Source organism: Apis cerana, linkage group LG3 (genome assembly GCF_029169275.1).
Source record: "Apis cerana isolate GH-2021 linkage group LG3, AcerK_1.0, whole genome shotgun sequence".
NCBI classification, from domain to species: domain Eukaryota; kingdom Metazoa; phylum Arthropoda; class Insecta; order Hymenoptera; family Apidae; genus Apis; species Apis cerana.
The window spans coordinates 6,066,705-6,088,733 of NC_083854.1; the positions used below are offsets into that span (position 1 = coordinate 6,066,705).

A 22,029-nucleotide genomic window follows, 5' to 3' on the forward strand; every position below is an offset into this window, starting at 1 on the left:
TCTCCTTCGCCAAAATTCAGAAACTTATTTCATCGTGTATATTCGCAGAATGCAGAGAGTGGCGAGTGGTAATAGGAGAAAGGGAGAAAGCGCGGGCAGAATTTAGCGGCCGGTTAATTTTAGTCGAGGTTTCTTATTTTCGTGATCAGCGGCTGCAGACCGCCGGGAATTCGCCGCGGCTCTTTTTATCTCCTCTCTGCTAGATTTTATTTCGACGCAGGGCCGAAACGCCAGGCCCTGACCTTAGGGAGCCAATTCTCCGCGTTCATTCACTTTTCGAGTGAAGACAATCCCCCCCTCTTCCCCTAGGTCCTATACCCGTTTCCAGAACCGACGTCAACCCTTCTCCTTCTCCTCCTCCTCCTCCTCTTCGCCGTGTCTTCATTAATTCAACGCCGTCTACGCGACTTTTTCTTTCTCTCTGCCTCTCTCTCGACTCTCAAGTGCGACCAACTCGCGACATTTCTGTACCGAGAGCGGTTGTTGAACGCTTTCGACGAGGTAATTTTTAAAGAATACGGATATAATGGCAAATTTCCTTCGTTTCGAATTGTTAATAAGAATATTATAGGATGAAGCGAGGAGGGGAGGGTTTCTTCTTTTCAATGGAAGTTTTGAAAGTAGCTTCGACCGATATTTGGGATATATTAATTTTAATTTATGTATAGCTTATGCTCTCATGTTAATTTTAATTGTTGTAAATGATTTTAAAAAATCATAAATACGTAGTTCATTTTGGTGAAATAAATTATGCATTCATTTTCCATAGGGAGGATTGATTTAAATCTTCGTATTAGCAATTTTCAAAAAAAAAAATCTCGATCGAGAACAATTAACAGAAAATTGTTTTATTCTCACCCCTGAAATAAGATTCAATATCGTTCAAAATCGTTTATTTGCCGTAAGTTTCATAAAAATGTAGCAAGGTTGTAATGAACCTGGAGATTCGTAAGGAAGAGGTTCTTTATCAGAATCTTGTCCCCGAGGCGGATAAGATATTTGCCGCATTTATTGACAATTTCGGTTGCGGGGGGATTTGCGCGAACACAATCTCAAAATTGAAGCGATAAACTGTTTGCCAACCTAACCTAAAAAATTCTGGGAAGAGGGATACAGAAGCGATCGTAATGTCTGGCCGCATATTAAAGCGACGCTCATTAAGGCGGTCGCTGCATTTTCGACGAATTTGCTTAAGTGCACTTTGGGTCGAAGCTCGAAAATTTGCACTTACTATCGCGAGGGTAGTATAAAATTATTTTTGGTCGTAAGTCAGAGATGCCATTAAGTCGAGGGTTGAACCTTTCGCAACTTCTCTGGATAGTTGGAAAATAAATACGCGCGCGAGGGTGAAATTTCAGAGTTTTAAATGAGAAAGATACATTCGTTGATTAATATATATATATATATATATTTTTTTGCGCTTGTAACAAGTAACAAAGTGTGTGGCGATGCAAATTTTTATTTTTATAAAAAAGTAACTTCTTAAAAGATTACAAAATAAAAAGAATCGACGGTTGAAACAATTAGTTTTTGTCACTTTTCGTATAAAACGCATTTATATTGTGATTGGATCATTTTCAAAATATCATCGAGAGTGAAATTTTTCTATCCTTCGCAATTGAGGTTCAAATTGTTATTAAATGAACGGAAAATTCGTGATTATTCTAAAAAAAATTTCAAGATTACACTATTTCCATAGTACGTTCATCCCACAAAAAAGAATAAGAATGAATTACGCAAAATTATCTTTAAAAAAATCTGTCTTACGTTCCCTATAATTTCAAATATTACGAGAAAAGATAAAGGGAGATACGCGTCTATCATATTCTCCAAGTTTCCGGACAATATTAAGGCTGGAAAAACTTCGCGATTTGAATATTTCAGGATCTTTATTGGAGGGGGGTCGCGCGTGTGCGTGAACATTTCGAGGCGGAGAGGCTCGGTTGGTCCCGAGCATCGGCACAATTCTCTCTCGTAGTCGTCATGGAAACCCCTCTTCGATGTGCTCCCTTGTCGAGAGTAGGCAGTTTCCAGAGGTTTAGGGTGTAACCTCGAGGGCGAACAACGTCGATCAAGGCTAACCTATTCCAACGATGATAAATCTAAACACTTCATCTTGTCTTCTGCTTCCACCCACCTATATGCACGTCCTACTCCGGGAATAAAAATTTATCCCCGATGAATAATTTTAACAATTCTCTCTTCCCTTTTTCCATTCGAGGTATAAATTTTAAAATTCCCTCGTGTCAACCTTCTTTTTTTCTTTTTTCTTTTTTTTTTTTTTCAACTCCGACCGATAAGAGGATAAGAAGTTCATGCAAATATAAAAATATAAAGCTTATTCGAAGTTTTTACACCTTATTCCCGTAACTTTTTTCGTAACTCCAACTCTTCGCGTGATTTCTCTCCTCGCGAAAGATCTCTTTTCATCTGAGGAAAAAATTTCCACGACGAATCGTCGTCGATCTGTTTAAATCTCATCTGTCACGACAAGCTGGCAGCGTCGAATAAAATCCGAAGGATCGACCCGATTCTTCGATAGTCCCTTCGTTTTATCAAAATTACCCCGATATTTTGCCTTACCGCCCTCCTTCTAGATTTCACCTCGTAGATTCGATCTGTTTGCGAGGATATAAATCGTACAAAAAAAAAAAAAAAGAAGAAAACACGACGTGAGCGACCTATAAACCGAGATCGGTGAGTTTCGATGACCGGCCAGAATTTACCGCCCTCCTTTCAGGGAAAATATTGTCGTGGATATCGATATGGCGGCCGAAACTTCTCCGAAAATTAGGTTAAAAGTAGGACTCAGAAGTTGTTGGAGAGTAATGTAATTTGCTGATTTTATAAAAGACGATTTAAAAAATTTCATTATTCCTTCTCTTGAGAAAAATTTATTATCGCATTCTTTTATTTTCTTCTTAGCGTCTCTTCATTTCTTTTACTATTAAATTATCAAATTATTCTTACAAAAAGTGCTTCTTTTTCATCGTCGTTTTATTCTTTTTCACATTCATTCTTACAATCTCCATTGTAAACGGACGTTTTCTTAAGAAGACGTTTTCTTTCCTTTCTCTTCTGTTGAATGTTTTTGCGAGAAGCGATCGTCAATTCATATTTTCAAAAATAAATCAACATCAACGTAACATTTTGTTCCTCGTTACTTTCCATTCTTCTTAAATAGCAAAATCAACAATAATATTGTCGTTCTATAACACCCATCATCTCCTATTTCCTCCTAACGAATGATTCGTTCTCGCTTATTTATATATTCTCCACTCATTGCACTCGGCCGAAATAAAAAGACCTCTTCTCCCATCGGTTTGTTTTTGCTACAGACAAACTCTCGCAACTTGGAATTTCACTTGGAGGCGGCTCCAGGGTTGGTTGACAGTCCTGGGGTCCTATAAATTTGTCCCCTTCTTGTTACTTCTTATTCGTCCCGCCGTGAGGTCAAACCCTTGAAACATTTATAGTGTGACGAGGATGTTACACGAGTCAAGTCGTCACGACTCGAAGCGGAGAAAAGGCGGGCGCTCTTGCGCTCTCCAGCTGCGTGTGCACACGAGCTTCTAAAAATACGCGGCCACCCCGAGTGCACTTGAAATCGCGTCGAATCGAGAGAGAGAGAGATCGTCGATAAGCAATTTCACGGAGACACAAGACGGAGGCATCCCTTGCGTTCTTCTTAAGAATCTTGCGGCATCCATTTATAATTCGAAGCGTGTTTCGTTCGTTCTTGGCGAGATTAGAAGTTGTGCGTCGATGGACTCGAAGTTGATGAATTTTTCTCCGTTCCAAGGTTGCTGATATTCCTGTTCCTATTCCTAAAATGAATTTTTAATCTTCATTCTCGATATCGAATTTTGTTGTTGAAATTGTTTAATTGATTCAACTCGAACAATTTTTGTATTTTATCTCTCAAGATAGGATGCGATCGACTAGGTTTTGTTTATTTTTCGTGCAATTGGAACCGATTACGTCGATCTGATCTTCGTCGAGGGATTTTTATCAATTTCAAGATAATCTTGAAGTACAAAGATTATCAAAAATAACGCATCTTTTTATCTTAATTTTCTATTTCGATAAAAAATGATGTGATATTCATTTAGGAAATATTTAATAGAATTAATTGAGGGTAGTAATATCAGGGGACACGTATAGTACAGATTATATTTTCCTCTTGCTCCATTTCAATGACAGTCTTCCTTTTTTTTTTGATTAAAAATATAAGAGGTCTGGGAAAATGATAAAAAAGTTTCGAACGATGGAGAGTGTGATTACACGTTGGGTCGATTGCGCTTCTGTAACTTTGTCGCTGTTTAAGCTTTTTTTATCTGGGGAAGGGAAAGAGATACGAGCTGTCCCAGTTGTACAATTCAACCGTTATTGTATACCATGGTTGATGGTTTTAAAGTGGACACGACGAACGCTCACGCGTTATTTTCAAGATGGAGAACGGCCCTTTGTCTTAAACTCTAACTGCATATCCGTCTTGGACGCGAAAATAAAATCGTAAATAATAAACTTCTCGATTCGTTCAAAGTTTATACCTATAACCCTCGCGATAAACTTCCATCCGTGAAAAAAGTGACTCGAGGAACAAGTCATTTATCGAGTCCCAAACGAAGGAAAATAACTTGCCGAACAATTGATTCGAGAACAAAGGACGATATATTCGGAGACAGAGAATAGAGTTCTTGCCGAATTAATTTAACGCCGCGACAATGGAAATCGTAGAATTCGTGTCATGAATTTGTCTCGATTGTTACGAGAGCGCATCGTTACGCCGTGTCTTGGTTTGTTACCGGTTGATAATACCATGGAGGATCCATTTCCATCTAGAACGCGTCCGCCCGCGTTATTCTAAGCACCGTGGCTTTTGCCTCTCCCCCACCTCCCTTCGTTTCTATGGTGACTCCAAGTGGGGTAGGGTATCCCCCTGCAGATCGAGCGAGCGTCGCAGGTTGATTGTAGGTAACCGTGTAGCCCTCTCGAGCAAACACAGGATCATCTATCGAATAGAGGGTTATCCTCTCTTTCTCTCTCTCTCTCGAACGAGACAATCATTTCGCATGGTGATTATCGAAGTAATGCCGGTCTGGTGTCTGAAACATTTTCCTAAAGGCATTGAGATACGATGCTGGATGCGAGGAGATGGGAATTTTAAAGTAAGAATGAGTTATTGTTTCAGAATTTCATCCGGAACTGTATCTATCTGACGAGCGGATAAATATTTATAAATAGGGAAATTTAAAAATTTGTAACGTAAGATTGTTGACGTCTTCGTGTATAAATTACTTTTTTAATGATGGATGGATATTGAAGATTGTATATGATTTTGATTAATTTTTTTTTGAAAAGCAACAGATATATATTTTTAATCAAATATGCTTTCTATTTATTACGGGACATGTAGTATTTAAACTTCTTTTTAATTGTGTTCAATAAAGATTACGTTTCAACATCTTTAATCGCATTACAATAGATTTCTAAAAGACTAATTTTAACCGATAACCAATGAAAAAAGACTGTTCTACAATTTTAATAGAAACGACGATTTTATCATTATTATATATCGCAAAGAAGAAGATTATTCTGATACACGCGAAGAAAGCAAGGTTAACGCCAAGTGACTTCAAGTTTACCTACGTCTACTCGTCACTTCCTCCTCAACGTGTATTTACACGGCTTCTAAACGTCCGCTCCACTTGTTTAGTGAGATCACATTCGCGCTGTACCGAAAATACAGCTGCACCTTCTCGTTCACTTCGGCGAAGTGAGCACGTTTCTCGGAGCTACTCGCAATTTCGCGTTTTCTTTCTCCCCTGTGATGTGAATTTAATCGCTTTGGAACGTGTTTTACGCGCCCACAGGACAAAGTTACGCATTAACATCTTCCCGCGCGTTTCCTCGAAACGTAGCCACGATGATTATACGGGATTTAACCTCGGATCCTTGAAAGAAGAACAACGATTTTCGAGTAAATGATAGCGTTTCTTTACTCCCTATTTTTTAACACATCCGTCCTTTGAACACCCACTATGTTAAATATCGGTGTCGATCAAAGAAACGGAAAATCACGCCTCGTTTGGTCATAAATCTATTTGTGGAGCGATTTTTATAGCTTTCTCGGACTATCTTAGACGTTTCTTTTCAAAGGTTTAATCTTATCGCCTTGTAGTCTGCGACATTCTCTTTTAACTGGCGCTAATCACGTAATATTAAAAATTATTTGAAAGTTTGAAACGGTTATGACATCATTGTGCCGCGAGTGAATACATTTGTTTTTATTAAAATCACCTTTGAAAGGTGAATTTATCGAAGCGCTAAATTTCAATAATTATCGCACAATAACGATTTCTCTTATTAATCGTATTAACGTAATATGAAATATCATTTAAAATACGATCAATAACAATAATATTTCCCGATCTGCAATGAATCAACGTTCCTCTCAATCGCACGGAACGAAATCGCGATAACAATCCAACCCTCCGATCTCCGCAGACAGCGTAGACTCCCGCGGTCTCTCGTTTGACATTTTTCGTTGCACCCGATGCGGCGGACAGACGGATCCTGGCAAAATTCCAGGGGTATAAATTGTCGGGATCTCCTCGTGTCTCCGATACTTTGCTCCAGAACTTTTCTGCCCCCATCAGCCTGTTCACGGTGGTGGTAGCTCCACACGAAATGGGATTTCGTAACGATCCGTCTTCGATCGAAGCTTCGTATATTCGATCGTATACCTCGTGTTGCTTCCAGCCGGGATATTGCGCAACGATAGGGAAAGGAATACATAGAGGCGTAATGGAAGATGTGAAAGTTTCGTCTCGGTGCAACAACGGTTGCGTGTTTTGAAACGTTTCTCGATAATCAAAGGTTAGAGGTGGGAGGAATTTGTGATTCACGCGGTTGTGATTCCGCGAACATCTGGCATACGCGTGTGCATCGTGAAAATATTTGGTATAAGCCAAGAGAAGGCGTTAGAACTAGGTGTATTTGAGTAAAGCGGGATCAAAAAGGTATCTTTCGTTTGCGAAAAGGAAATAGGAATTATTTATTATGTTATTTAAAATTTCAATCAATTTCTGGAGAAAAGAATGTTCGAAAATAATAACGCTCGTCTCGTGGACGAGATATTTTTGCAAAGGGTCAACCCGTGTAACGCGAGCTTTCCTCGGGATCGGAATCCGTTCTCTATTGTTCGATAATGGTTTCATTTCCTTGTATCTCTCTGCTGCATACTAATATATGCGTAATAACTGGGCGCCGTGGGCGCAATAACGAACTTTCGATATTATATGTACGTGTTGGTATAGTGGCGAGGACTCATTGGATTCATAGGTCTTTGGTCAATTTTCGTAGAGAATTGTTGAAACTTCATTATCCATTAAGAAAGAAAGATGAATTTAAAATAGGGAACGTAAAGAAAGATACGATAATCGATTGTATAAAGAACCAATAATGAAAATCGTATGAGTACGTTTTAATTGAAGTTGTTCGACAAAGTACACCTTAGAGAAAAAGCAATTGGCATTATTTTACATAATTGAGGTTGATTTGTCATTTATCAAAGAGAAATAGTGTATCTGAGATGCTTGCGTTCTCAGACCAATTAAAGAGACGGGTATAATTGATTTATTTATTTTAGTGTAAAAGTATGCGGCAACATCTGCAGTCTGAATGCAAGATTCTAGGTATTTCGCACCAATAGAAAAGGCGACGAAATGGAAATAACGATGCTAAGGATTAGTCACGAAAAGTTATAAAAATGGAAAATATTCTTAGCGGATATTGTATCATTGTACAAAGATATACCGAGCGTTATGAAAAGCGTTATAAAAATGATACCAAGATAACGAAGGAAAAGCTAGAAGATAATGAAAAAAGTTATAAATAATTACACATAAATTCGACTTGATTTTCATTTAATGATCGCATCTTTTACAGAACCACTGTAATTGTACGGGAATAAAATGGGGAAAAAGTAAATCGGTGACATAAATCTTACGTCGCATTGTAAGAACCATGGCAACATAGCATGATAGTAAATGTAACGAACGTTTGCGGTAAATGAAACGTTTTATATTTCCATAAATTTCGCGTTCGATGTAGGGAGCTACCCGATCAAAGCGAAGGCATTTTGTGCGCCTCGATAGAGTTTGATCGCGTAGTGCGAAAGATGGCCGATGCGCGGCGCTGGATGCGCAATGACGCTGCGCGCCGATGGCGCCGGCTAGGAGCGGGACCGTCAGTCGCAGAGGGACCACGCACGGTGGCGGTCGTGAGTTGTCGTAATAGAAAGAGAACGTGCAATAGGACGAAAGGAGCTAAAGAAAGACAGAAAGATAGAGAAGTTTAGAGAAAAAAGAAGTAAGAGAAGAAACAAAAAAGTCAAACGTAGCGTCGCGTACGTTCGTAGTCGCCTAATTCGCGGGTCCCGCTCGATCGTGTGCGCGTGAAAGAGTTTTAACCTCCGTCGTTCGATTATCGTGCGTCGTCTCGGTTCGCTCTGGTGCGTGTGGGTCGGCGCGCGCGCGCCTGTGTCCGTGTGTGCGTGAAAAACACCGCACCGTCTTTCGTTACGCGTTTGTGTGTTACATCGGTAGTATATATATATACAAATATACGTGCGTCGGAAAGAGAGTAGCGCCGGGTCGCATACAGTGTGCACGAAAGTAAGAGAGAAAGAGATAGAGTGGGAAGGGACAACCGGAGCCGAGGAGGAGGAGAGGCGGGTGAGGAGGGGGAGGAGGTACGGAGTGTTGGATTTGTTTTCTCGCACAACGGTGGAGCAAAACGGCCTCAAACTGTGGGGCTCTGGGGCGTTTTTTCTTCCTCCGCAAGGGATGTACTACCCCGTAAGTGATTATTTCATTTTTTATAAATATCGTGCGTTCACCGGGAAGCTAGAACGATTAATCAAAGAGAGGGAGGCGTCTCTCTGTCTCCCTCACTCTCTACCCTCTCTTTACTGGAAATGTTCGAAGGCGTCGGTTCGATATGAGGCATCAGGTTGTGGAATTGTGCTTTGTTTCTATTTTAGACTTCTGCGAATCATTCGATATTATATACGACGCGATCAGAAATGCATATTTGATTCTTGTCGTACGGAAAATAGTAGAATACACGCGCACAGTGTTACACTCCATAATGTATTGTTTTGTTTTTTTCCCTATAAGTCTAATCAATTTCTGTTCGTTCGTATAAATACGTTGTATAAATACGTTCGTCATAATATCGTTGTAAATAGAATGAAATCATTTTAAATTGTCGTATCATCATCGCGAATATTTCGTTCAATACGGATTGGAGGTTATGTCGTCTCCGCCAGAAGGTTAAAAACGAGGACAGAAATTCGGAGTGAGAAAAGAGTGAATAAAACGATTGTTTTGATTATTTCTGGCAGAGAAAATTACCTTGACCGTCGTGTTTGACGTCGGCGGACATCGTATTTCGAGGAATTTGCTTATTTACTGCGTTACGATAGACTTCTGCGAAAGAGAGGTTAGAATACTCGGTGAGAAAGATACAGAAGGCACTCCGAAGTGAAAGTAAATATATTGCTGTTAGCTATTTTCACTCTATGTGCCATTAGTTTCTCAAATATTACAAAGGTCTCCATAATGAGTCAATTTTAAATAATCCCGATTAACGTACTGCTATAATCTAAACATAAAATCTTTATTTTTTAAGCAAATATAATTATGTACACATAATTATTAACCAAAATTTTATTTTCTCACCGATATTATGTAGTAATAAATGTTACATTACTACATAATATTATATGTAACAATAATAAGTAAAGAAAAAAAAGTTTTTTTCGGTTACATATTCGAAAATCGAATTTCAAGTTTTTTTTCTTATTTACTTAGCCAGGTAGACTATAAAATGCAGAGATAGGGCTTTCTCGAATCGAATCGTATCCCAAAGTTCCTTTCTTCTCAGGTAGACACTGGTGGATTGAATTTCGCATACAATATATCTGACCTGTTTTTTTCATTTCCTTATATACTTTGGATCACAACGTTCGCTTTTACACAACGAATCAAAGTCGAGGCTGCTTTCACATAATTTATATAGTATCCCTTATTGTTATAAGTATCAGCTGTGCAATTCGAACGAGAGAACTATTCGAGGTTTCGATCGAGACATCGAATTACATTACACGAACTCAAATGTGACGTGTGTGCGTTTCATAGGCAACGCACGTGTGTCGCGGCGCGAAACGTTCTCGTCTTGGTCTTTTCTGGCACGACACGACTAATGTGAAGAGGACGTGCCATTTTTTGCGCGGGTTTGAAGCATTCATGCTGCTACCGGATTCGTTGCGAATGCGTCGCGTAATTAATATTGATATGCGTATCGCGTTACTTGCCATTTGCGTTGCAATTTTTGTCTTTCGTTGATGAACGAAATTATGACATTATCTTCAATACGTTTCTTGTATCAGCATAAATGTTTGTGTGTGTAGAATATTCTATTTTTTCCATTTTAAATCTCTAAATTTAAAAATTGAAAGAAAAATAGAAAAAAATAATGATTATGAATGAGGAAAAATGATAAAAAGATGAGGTTTTTAACTTGTGTAAAAATCATTGATAATTGAAATTTATTCTCGTAGAAAAATTTATATTTCTTCAAAAAAGTTACAAAGATTTGGAGAATATTTAAATTAAAGATAATTAAATATTCTGCAAATTTTATAATGATATTTTATTAATTGAACAATTTATATATAAAGAGATGAAAACTTCAAAATTATTATCAAGATCTTCTAATATAATTGAGCTGTTATTATAAAAGAAATTAATTAAGTTTTAATTGTGAATAATAGTCAAATTAGTAATAATTATAAATTCTATTGCGTAACGATATATCTTTGGTAATGAAATAGATAAATTTTTACTAATTGGCAAATTATTATATAATCAAACTTATGTAGTTGAAGAAAAAGATCTCAGAAATCATTTTCCGATATTCATAAGATTATTTTAATATAAATTCAAGTAAAAAAAAAAATTAATAAAAACAATTAAAACTCGTATTAAATATAATATAATTCATGTCGCGACTATTATTAGCAAACGTTCATATTTATAATTCTTCCTTGAAAGGAAAATTCCTGGAGACCGAACTAGTTCGATCTTATATATATTTAAACAGTACAAAAATAAAGAAACGCGACTATCGATACACATACACACACACACTCATATGTCGATGAGAAAACGAATGGAATGTAAACATAAAAATGATATAACGGTATTCCAATTCAAATTCAAAGTTCACCGCATAGATTCATGAGCAATAACTCAATTCACCGGCGATATAAAGCCGAGTATACGAACTCGAAGGAATTGCAACGTCATCGGTAAACTCCGCCATCGTAAACATGACATGCATTAACAAATAATCTGCTTCCGACTTCCTCGTTCTCCTCGCGAAAAAAGAGTACTACACGATTTTCTGCTTACGCGCTAGAAAATGAAAAAGAAAAAAGGAGGGGGAGGGGGAAGAAAAAGAAAAAAACGCGAATTATACATTAAAGGCCGATTTCTTTTTTATCGTATTGTTGTTCGGAACAATCGACCAGAATCGCGATCGATTTCGCCGTGATCACACTCTCGTTTTTCACGAAAATTCCTTCGAAGAATTGGAGAATCGGTTAATTTCCGCGCGCGAATTTTTCCCGACGTGTTCCAGCTTTTTATTCCCCGTCTATATATACACGTATTCGTTAGAAAAGGGGTTTGTTCACGGCGAGGTGGACGAAAAATTTCCAAGCAGATTACAGCGTCACGAGCTCGCGGCATTATCCGTCGACATTAATCCGCTGGCATTACCACTGCCAATTCCGTGGGAATAAATAAAAGGGGAGGAGAAGGAGGAGGAGGAAGGCGAGAGGTAGAAGGATAGGGGTGGAATATGGAAGGGAAGAGAGGAAACTAGTGGGGGAAAAACGTCGGTACGGTCACGTTCCGTCGGCTTTTTAGGAAAAGAGTCGGTTTTTGGGTCAAGCGTCCGAGCAACCCCCCGCGTATCGGGCCACCCCTTTTCGGTTTTAATATTATTTCCCGAGGAAGCCTGCGACCAATGAAGCATGAATAGGTCGAAGTGGATGGGTGAACGTCGTTCTCGAGATAGTCGTGTTGATTCTGCTAATTTTCCCTCTTTCCCCTCCCCTTCTTCTTCTTTTTTGTCACTTTCTTTTTCCGTCTCTCGGCCATATGTTCCTCTCGCTTCCGACGACCCCTCGGTTTTTTTTTTCACTCCATCATAAAATGTATTTTGAAATATAGGGCAGGGTGGGCTATTTCCAGCCCCCTGTGTATCGATACTTTATTTCGAGGCGAGTAGATCGATCGTTATTCCCATCGGTTGGCCCTTAAGCTACGCGCGGCCCAACTATCTCTGTCCCCGATGCTAATTTCTTTTCTCTCTCGTTTGGATTATTGTATAAATACCCTCTTTTTTTTTTCGGAGGGATAAGGGACGAGGTGGAGGAATTTCATGCACGATCATTTTCGCGCCACGGATTTTCGAAAGAAACTCGTTTAGATACACGTATTAAAACTCATTATTTTGGAGTAAATACGTTATGTTTATATTTCGGTGCTCGGCTCGTAAAATTAGAGATTTGTTGCGACTTATGAAAGGGTTTATTGTCGTAGAAAATTTTTATGAACATGTCTGTTGTAAAGAAAAGTTGTTAAAAGACTATAAAGTTTGAAAGAAATCTGATTGTATACGAATCATAAAATGTTTGTCAGAAGTATTTGAACCGATAGAAATTAGTCAATAAGAAAGATATATAATTAATTCTGTAACATGAACTTATTCGATTATTCCTCGAATAAGTTTCGTAAATTAGTTTTGCTTATCGAGTGAAAATCTTCGAGCATTTTCTTATATCGCTTTTCGAAATTACGAAATACTCGAAATTTACATCTTAATGCTTCTTTTTTTCTTGGAAAGAACGCTCTGAATATCAATCCATTTTATGTATTCAGTTATATTCAGTCGTCCCTGGTAGGATGGTAATTCATTAAGCAGTTGCATAAATTCTTGCCTTAATTTGCGCATAATTTACCTTCTGTCCGAGGGCCAGCCAGCATCTTGGCAGAGAAAATAAGGGGGGGAAAGGGAGGGAAAAGCGGCGGGCAAAAAAATTGGAACGCAAGAAAAGCGGCGTAATATAAATTGGCGCTGCCGAGGGGAGGAAAAATGAAACGTTCCCTTCGAATTCGTGGAATTTACGCCTCTTGGTCCAAACAACGTCATTATTCTTTGTCTTATCCCATCTGATAATTGTTTCTCAAGTCCTGAAACCTCCATTTCGAGAAATTACTCGTTATCTCGAGAGTGCAAGTTTCACTACGGATTAATTTCTTTGGATTAATCTGTTCGTCTGACAAGTCTCAGTACCCTTGGTAACGTGTCACCTTGACATCGATATTCTCGTCGCGTGTTCGATTAATCGGTGCATTTTTCTATGGCTAACCGCATCTTCGAATCGTTCTTGTTGTTGCCGGCTGGATCCCTTCCTCTATTTTCCGATCCCCCTTGCGTTTACTTTTGTAATCTTGAATTTCATCGTAGAAAATCGCAATGGAAAATCGTGACGTTCTTCTTTTAACGTTCCCCTCTTTGTGTGTGTATTTATTTATTTCTGATGGAACACGATCCAAGAAATATATCTTAACTTGATTCAAATTCTGGAAAGTGCAATTTATTATTTCACTTTTTATTATCGTTTTTTTATTTCATATATTTTATATATTTCGAGTCTAATTGCGTGGAACCCGTTTGCAATTAAGTCTCACAATTTGTATTCGATGATAAAATGCATTAAGGGATAAATGATGACTTATAATCCATCATTTAAACTAACAATTTCGAAACGAATCGTATCTTGTTTGTTCTTCGCAATTCGTGTCACACGTGTTAGCGTAAAAGATCTTTTCTGATTACAAAAAAACGGCTCAAACTAAGAAGCAGACAGAATACGATATTATCATCCTATAATTTATTCGATCGAAAGAATTATTTTGGAGAACCGGATTATTCGATAAACAGATACGAGACTTTTCCACGTTCCACCGGCAAAATTCGAATTAATTTCTGAATGATTCAGGAATTGGCGTTGCTCTGTCCATTTCGCTCGAACATTGGCTATTTCTGCTCTCGATTCAAACACAGGGGCAGGGGTCATGCCCCGCGGAAGCACGCGAAATAGGCCATGCACGATCGCGTGTTAACACGAGCTTTAAAGATCACACGCTTTGAGCAAGCTCTTGGTTTCATGCCGTTTCCTTGCACGTGCAATTCGATCGTAAGTAAAGGCGGATTCTTCGTTTCCTCGAACTCGATTTTATCGACTTTAGGGGATTAATATGGAAATTTCTCGAGGATACCGCCAGCTTCCACCTTTCGAAAGAAAAGCTCCCTCCATTTGCGCGATTTTTACATACGTTGCTCGAGAATTTTGGAATGCAATTTGATCGAGTTTCTGGGATTGGGTTGTTAGAAACGGAGAGAAAGTGAGGAAAATTAGTCAAAAGTGAAATTGAGTGTACGTTTACGCGTGACGCTTGGTAAATATAAACATATAAATATAAATTTTTATGCAAAAATGAAACGAAATAGTTTTATTCAAAGTTTCAGTTCTTCGTCGAACTCGAAAATATTTATACAGATTTTTATAAAGCCCCATATTTTAAGGGAATCGCAAGAATCGATATTTAGTGTAACTCTGACGAAAGTCTTCTACGAGTCTCTTTCTTTATTGCTTCGATCGTTTTCCTGAACTCGGTTATTTTATTTATATACGAAACCAACAAATATTTCAACTTATCATCAACAGAGTTATTCAATTATTCGAGGAATAAGAAAATTGTACGTCCTTTTGCGCCGAGAGTGGCGCGACAAGATTCTTCTCGGATTAAATCCAGAATTTTCCACTACGTAGCAGAGTGGAAAAGCAGAAGTGAAAATAAAAAAGATAAAAATGTGGATACTCGTGATTCTAAAAATTAAACACAGCCGATTTAAGTCCGGGGTACGAGTGTCGCGCCAAAGAGTAAAATTCTGTAAAGCGGCGTACAAATTGCATCCACTTTCGTATACCTGGAGAAAGAAATATTTCGGGTATTTCGTGGTGGAGGGAGGGTGGATGCAGCTCCGTGAATTAATTAGACGGCCGTGTTCCGATGTATTAAGAAATATTTCACGTGTCGCGCGCAATTCGGGCTCGTACAAAAGAAGGAAGTATCGCTTTAAGCTCGAACCTTCACGTGAACGTGGTTAATTCACGTCGTGAAATACGTGTCAAGGCTTTTTTTTTTCTCTCTGTTCGTTCGTTGTTTTCTGTTCATCTTTTTCCTCGCATTTGTCAAATTATCACTTATGAACAATACACATGATAGAATCGTCGTTTGAAAATATTTCTTTCTCAAAGGAATTCTTGTTCCTTTATAAATCTGACCTCGAAGGGAGCTAATAGGGAAGAAGTTGTGACTTCTTTTGCGATGGAAACAATGTGGGAACGAGAGGAGGATGTCGAAAGAGTTATTGAATTAAGATTAGAGAATTTTAGAGGTGCAATTTTCCTTGAAATCGATGGATACCAAACTGCGCAAATGTTTGAACGACTCGAGGTTAGGATAACGCTTTGTCGTTCGAACGAGGAAGTTTCTCTCCTCTCTTGCAGACAAATTATGCTGCATATTTCACACTCATTCGAATTTTCCATCGCTCTTCCCTCTTCCCAATCCTGATTCAAATCATCACGACGGTCGAAAACCCTCACCACCTGAGATCGCAATAGTTCATCGGTTGAATCTGAACCGAGGCCTTAATAATTCCCGCTGTTCCATTTCTCGAGAGATCCGATGTCGCGAAATCGCTTGGCACAGGAGAGGCGGGGGAGGAGGCTCGTCCGGTGCCTCGTGTCCGCATGCTGATACGGGAATTAACTTCTAACGCTTGCACGCGGCCATCCGGATTAAGATTGATGATTAAATAGCGCTGCGTCGGCCATTGTTACGCCTTGCGAAGTAGATGCGACACGGTTCCCCATTATTCACGATCAACGGTTACTTCGAAGACGAGTCGTGCTTTTGCGCTCTATCCACACAGTGTGTGTGTGTGTGTGCGCGCATCATCCCGTCGCGTTCCGCGTCATACTTGCCGACATTTGACATGTGACCGGCCGGTTAATTTTGGACGGGTCAATGCGTGGTTATTCGGGGAGGAAATGGACGGAAGGAGGATCGGTTCGATCGATTCGGCTCACTTTATTTAGAACCGTCGAATTGGGACGGTTGTCGGGGTTTTATTAACGACCTATCTTTGTCCGTCATACAACATAATCGTGATCGCTGATTTATTTCGATCTTCTCGTGCGTTTAGTTATTTTTTCTTTGATTCTTTTCCTCTTTTAATCTTGTCCATTTTAGACGATAGATGAAGATGGAGCGGAAGGGGATGTTTGTTCGATGCAGTTGGTGTTTGAAGAAAATGGAAAAAGTTGTATTAACTTTTTTTTTAGTACATTTTATTAAAGGTTCTCGTCCCTTGGAAAAGAGTTGTATCTAATCGAAACGATAATTGAAATTGATAGAATTGGTTAGATAGGTTATAGAGAGACAATAATTTATTAGTGAGAATTATTCGAGGATGTATAGTTTATCTGTTTCAACTATATAAAGTATACGAATCTTTGAATTCGATAATAAAATAGTGTATGTCTTCTTGTAAATACAAAATATTAACTTTCAGAGATAGATAAACATAATACACAGATCCAAGTAGAACGAAATTCATATAGCAAATGCACTTTAAATCATAAATAATTAATATCATAGATTTTTCACTGAACGTGCATACATTCGGTACATGAGGAACGTATAACTCATTTTTATTGCCACTGCTATTCCAAGCGGTTTAATAAAGAAGATTAAAAACATCCTCGATAACGTGTACAGAGATCACGCTCTACGTACACCAGCGTGGTACAAAAATAAAAATCGAAATATTGAATCTTCCCTTTGACCGTTGCAAAAGTAGAATTTTCTCCTTAATCCATTACGATTTTTATTCTCTCTTTTGTTATGCTTCGGCTCAAAGGATTTTTTTTCTATCTCCTCTCCCTTTTTTCTCTTTTTTTTACGCACACACGCATCTCAATTAACTTCGTTACTAATGCACACGAGGATGCGCGCGTCGAAACGTTACACGTTACGCCTCGTTGCAAAATTCCAGTCAAAATTCTGTCATTCGCAACGCAAAAAAAAAAAAAAAAAGAAAAAATAAAAATTTGATCAATTTAATAACAAAGGTATCCTTCACCGTAAACATTGTTAACCAGGACTCAATTTGGACGAAACGTCAAGTACTCTGTAAACCGCAAGAGTTTAATTAACCGAACGTTTCAATTCAAACCTTCCTCCCAACCATCTCTACACTACGTGCTCTTCCACCGTCACGCGCAATGCATATTAATCCTCCCCTGTATACTTACTTGCGCATATTGAAATAAGCAAAACCGTCGAATGGCGTCATTTCCTCGGCACATTGAATCTCTTTACATTCCCTTCCCAATCTTCAATCCAAAAAAAAAAAAAGTAAATAAATAAATAAAAGAGTCACGATTCAAACTCGCCAATTTTAACGGCTTTAATCCACTTTCGGCCACAGGATAATCGAGTTAACAAACTCGAGTGCACACCACGATCCATTTGCAATCGTCGTTGACTCTTCGTTAACCGGATGTTTCACCTTCGATCTCTTCGTGAAAAACGAGTTTCATAGACTTTCTCTTCCCCATGCGTGCACTCTTTGATACCAGATGCTAGATGCGATTTTTCATTATTCGTGGAGATGTGTCTTCCTGCAAATTTTCCTGGGTATTTTGAACGTAACTCGTGTAAAATTCTGGAAAGATCGGATTTTTCTCTTCTTATTAAAGTAAGTCGTTCGTGAATCGTTCGATTGTTGAATTAATTTTAATTCTTAATTTCAATTGTGCTCAAATTGGAGTAATGGAGTGGGTTTTTTTTTTATTCTGGAATTATTGAAATTCGATTCGAAGGGAAAGCTCGAAGATTTGTGATGTTGTATGGTTTTTTTCTTTTTTTTTGTATTCGAAAATTCGATGTATAACTTGGGGGATCGATATAGTGTATCTCTTCGTTTCTCCATCTTGTTGTAATCTACATTATCGTTTGAGGGAATGAAGTTTCAGCGTTCATATGCATAACAAAAAATTGCAACGTCAACGTTCGTTTTATCTCTCTATTACCCATTCCACGTCGAGACGGAATTCTTGGTATACATTCTGTTCTTTTTTGTTCAGTAGCCAAATTCAAATTCCAATTAGTGGCCCATGTTTCTTTCGCTCTTCTTTCAGACACATTTCTCTGTGCTTTTGTAGGAGATAAGGCCGAAGAACAGATGAAAATATGACGCGAATTACTCTGTTTCGACTAATAAAAGAGAGAGAGAGAGAGAGAGAGGGTAATATATTAAACATGTATGCTTTAGTATAACATATCATAGCTTCAATCCATAAATGTCAATGGGTATATATCTAACGAGTGTATTGGCTGTGAAATTGAACGTTTCGTCGTGCCCATATATATGTCATGAACGTGACCGTTAAAGGGTTAAACATACTTTCTTACTTTCTTCTCGGGCGCCATTCCGATATAAATCATCGTGGATAAACATAACAGTATTTTTTTCCACGCCCGATGGAAAAATTTAGTCGTCCACATCAATTTTTCTATCGGGTATTATATGCCTTCCTAAAAAAAAAAAACCCGAAGAGAAAAATTTTGAAACTTTAAAATATTCGGAATATTCGGGAAAAAATATTTGGAAACATCGGGTGATCTTTCGATTAAATTTTTTTTTCCTTTTTCGTAAGAAACTTTTCGCTTGGATCATCAACAATCCAGTTTGCGGAAGGTTAAGGCATTCGAAACACTGGGAACTTTCTAATCTAGTTAGCGGCAAGTTTGGTAGAATTGAAGAACATTATCGTTACATTAGCAATTACGTTACTCTATCGTGGTGTAGCAAGTAAAAGGGGAGAATTGAATAAATTCCGAGCATAATTTATCAATCGTTCGTTCGTATCTACGTTGATTCGCAAAAAAGACGGAATTTTTGGAATAAAATTTTACAACTCGAAGATATATTTTTCGTGAAAAGGATTTACTCAAATGTGAAAATCCGATCAATAATATCGTTGATGCAAAAACAAATTGATTATTTCGCGTTTTCATTCATTCGTAGTCGATATTTTTCTCCATTTGACAACTTGGAAGGCTCGTAAAAAGAATTAAAATAATAATATTATATACCTTTCAAAAAAGAAGCTTTTTAAATATTCATACATCGTAAGATAACGTAATATAAGAAACATTTATATATTCCGTACTATTTTATCAAAGAGATGTAAATTAATTGATAAAAAAATCCCGTTTTCTATTCCGCTATTCCTCCATCTCAACTCCTGACCGTTTTCGTCATACGTAAACGAAGTCTTGAGAGCATTTCCTAATGACCAGTACTGTTAACTCGAAATTAATGCATAAGCAACATTGTTAAAAACTACGTATTCATATATAATGTAAACCATGCTTAATATCAATCCATGCAAATTAATTTTCTCTTCATTCTTACAAACTTCTTTCCAAAACCCTTATTACCTCTTATTCACCGAATCAAAGAATATCTCTCTCTCTCTATTCACTTATCCAAACTTACATGCTGTAACGCTAAACGAATAGTAGTTTCCCGAAAGCGAAGGTTCAAAAGCCTTTGACTCGTGGACAAAGGCCCGTAAACGAGACGTTAATAGCGATGAACGCGTCGATGAGAAGGTTGGAACGTCTGGGTGTTTGAAGTTGGCATTCGTCGCGATCCGTAATTCACATTCGAAAAGGCGGCGTCTGTGTGTCGTCGTGGCCGTTAGTCGTCGCGGTTTCGTGGCAGGGTCGAGGCTGCCCCCGAGAAGGTTGCTGGCCTGCCCGGTTGCATTCGTTGCGGTTAATAATATTCACCCGTGGATTATCGTCGGTCAGAGCACCGGAGAATCGATCGTTCCTGTTTCCCTTCCCCCTCCTCCTTTGCCACCGTTCTTTCTTCCACCATTTATCACGTATTCGCGCGACAATTTCAAATGTTAGCTTGTTCTCGTCGAGAGGAACTTTTTCCTTTTCTTTCTTCTTGCTTTCTTCTCCTCCTCGATCAGCAGAGATAATAGGATATATTTTTTTGACAGTGGTATGAGAACGAGTGGAAAATTATCTTCTGAACGTGGTGCCCTTACTGGGAGGAAAATTGCATTAATTCTAAAATTTATTTTGGAATTACACTAGCCGTGAAAATTAGGTGTCCGTGTGTTCTTCTCTGTGTCTTTTATCAGTGATAAAAATCGTAACGATTTTAAAAATGTACTTTTTTTAAACCTGATTCCTGAAAGAACTAAGGCTATATATAATTGTTATGCGTTTCTATCTTTGCAAGCACTTGTTATCCACGAACTTCGAGTCGGTGAACTTCGATCGACGAACGGTTCTCGATAAATGAAATCACGTGGAAAATGCGAGGGACGCGAGATTGCGCGGGCAGTGTTAATTTATCGAGGCGAGGGGCGAGCGTTATTATTGCACGTGGCGATAGATGAACAAGCAAGTCATCCAACTTGTTTCGAGAGAGGATCACTTGCCAGCGATCGAGAAAATTCTTAGTATACGAAATATTGAAGAGGGTCTGTTTGGTTGAGTTAGTTTGCTCTTGGCCTATTTGACGTAAAGTGCGTATTCCGTTTGTAGGGAAATTGGAAACGTATATCGAGCGTGCCGTGTATTTACCCGGCTTCGCTTATGCGAAGTAACGTTTGAAGCGAGGATTGTAATAATAGATAAGGATATAAATAAGCTGTGCTAAAAATAATAGAACAGGCCAATTGGATGATACGTAATGGGCGATGGTACGTTTGATTTTTGAATGAAAAATGGAAAATTTTGCCTTTGGAAAAATGACGTAATGTTGTGAAAAAAAAGGGAAATTTTAATTAGGTATTTTCCGTTCGAAGCGAATGAAAATTGATTAAAAATTTATTATATAAATAGGGGATACAATTAAGAAGAAGACAAATGATAATTTATATCGATCTAATTTCAATCTTCGTATTATAATTTCTCGCGATTATTAAGCTCTGCTAAAATAGATGGAGATAGATTTGATTCTCGCGTGAAAAATTATTAAAACAAGCAGAGCGGATCTGTAACCGAGAAAAATTAAATCAATCCACGGTATTTTTCCTCCTCGTGAAAACGAATGGAAATACGTTCAATTTTCATCGCATAAATAATTATGAAAAAAAAAAAAAAAGGAAAGAAAGAAAGAAAGAAAGAAACGAACGGAATAACTTTTATTAACGCTCGTTTTATTTCTCGATAAAAATGAATAATGAAATGAGAATAGAAGCGAGTTTTATCGTATAAAAATTACAAAAGAACGAGGTCTAAAACTAATGAAAACTTTATCATTCCACCTATTATGTTTCATCTCTGTTCAACTCTCAAGTTATATCCTACGCCTCATCTTTATTCACCCTCCCCCCATCCCCCCTTAATTCTCGAGTTAATAAATTAATTCAAGGGATGATAAACGTCTTTCTAAGAGCGTCGCCAAACCCTTCCAGACCTCAGGATCCTTAATCTTTCTCCCTCCAAAGCATTGACTTATCCAACGAGATAGCCAGAACACCGTAGAAATACGGGTGCAATTGATCCCACGAACGGTCGATAACTTTGGAAAATATCGATGCGGGTACCGGTATCATTGGACGAAACAATAAAGAGGCAAAAAAAAAAAAGAAAAGAAAAAAGAAAGAAAGAAAGAAAACAAAAAATGGAATTAAATTTTCCCGACGATTCGCGAAAAATTGTTCGATAAATACGGATAACGAAATTTTTTATCAATCGGGTGCAGAGAGTTCGATAT

The 22,029-nt window shown here is 38.1% G+C and overlaps 1 protein-coding gene across 13 annotated transcripts in view; it reads left to right on the forward strand.

Annotated features, from left to right (window-relative positions):
* LOC107997269 (RNA binding protein fox-1 homolog 2) overlaps positions 1–22,029 on the forward strand; it is a 299,964-nt gene that overhangs the window by 115,791 nt on the left and 162,144 nt on the right. For 5 of the 13 annotated variants that reach the window (XM_062072504.1, XM_062072505.1, XM_062072514.1 and 2 more), the window contains exon 1: positions 8,238–8,864. The exons of 4 other annotated variants lie outside the window; for them this stretch is intronic. In XM_062072504.1, the coding sequence (XP_061928488.1) occupies positions 8,853–8,864 (12 nt within the window). In that variant the 5' untranslated portion in view covers positions 8,238–8,852. Of the gene's footprint in view, positions 1–8,236; positions 8,865–22,029 lie in introns of those variants that run through there. 4 more of the 13 variants (XM_062072502.1, XM_062072503.1, XM_062072516.1 and 1 more) reach the window with 3 other exon arrangements.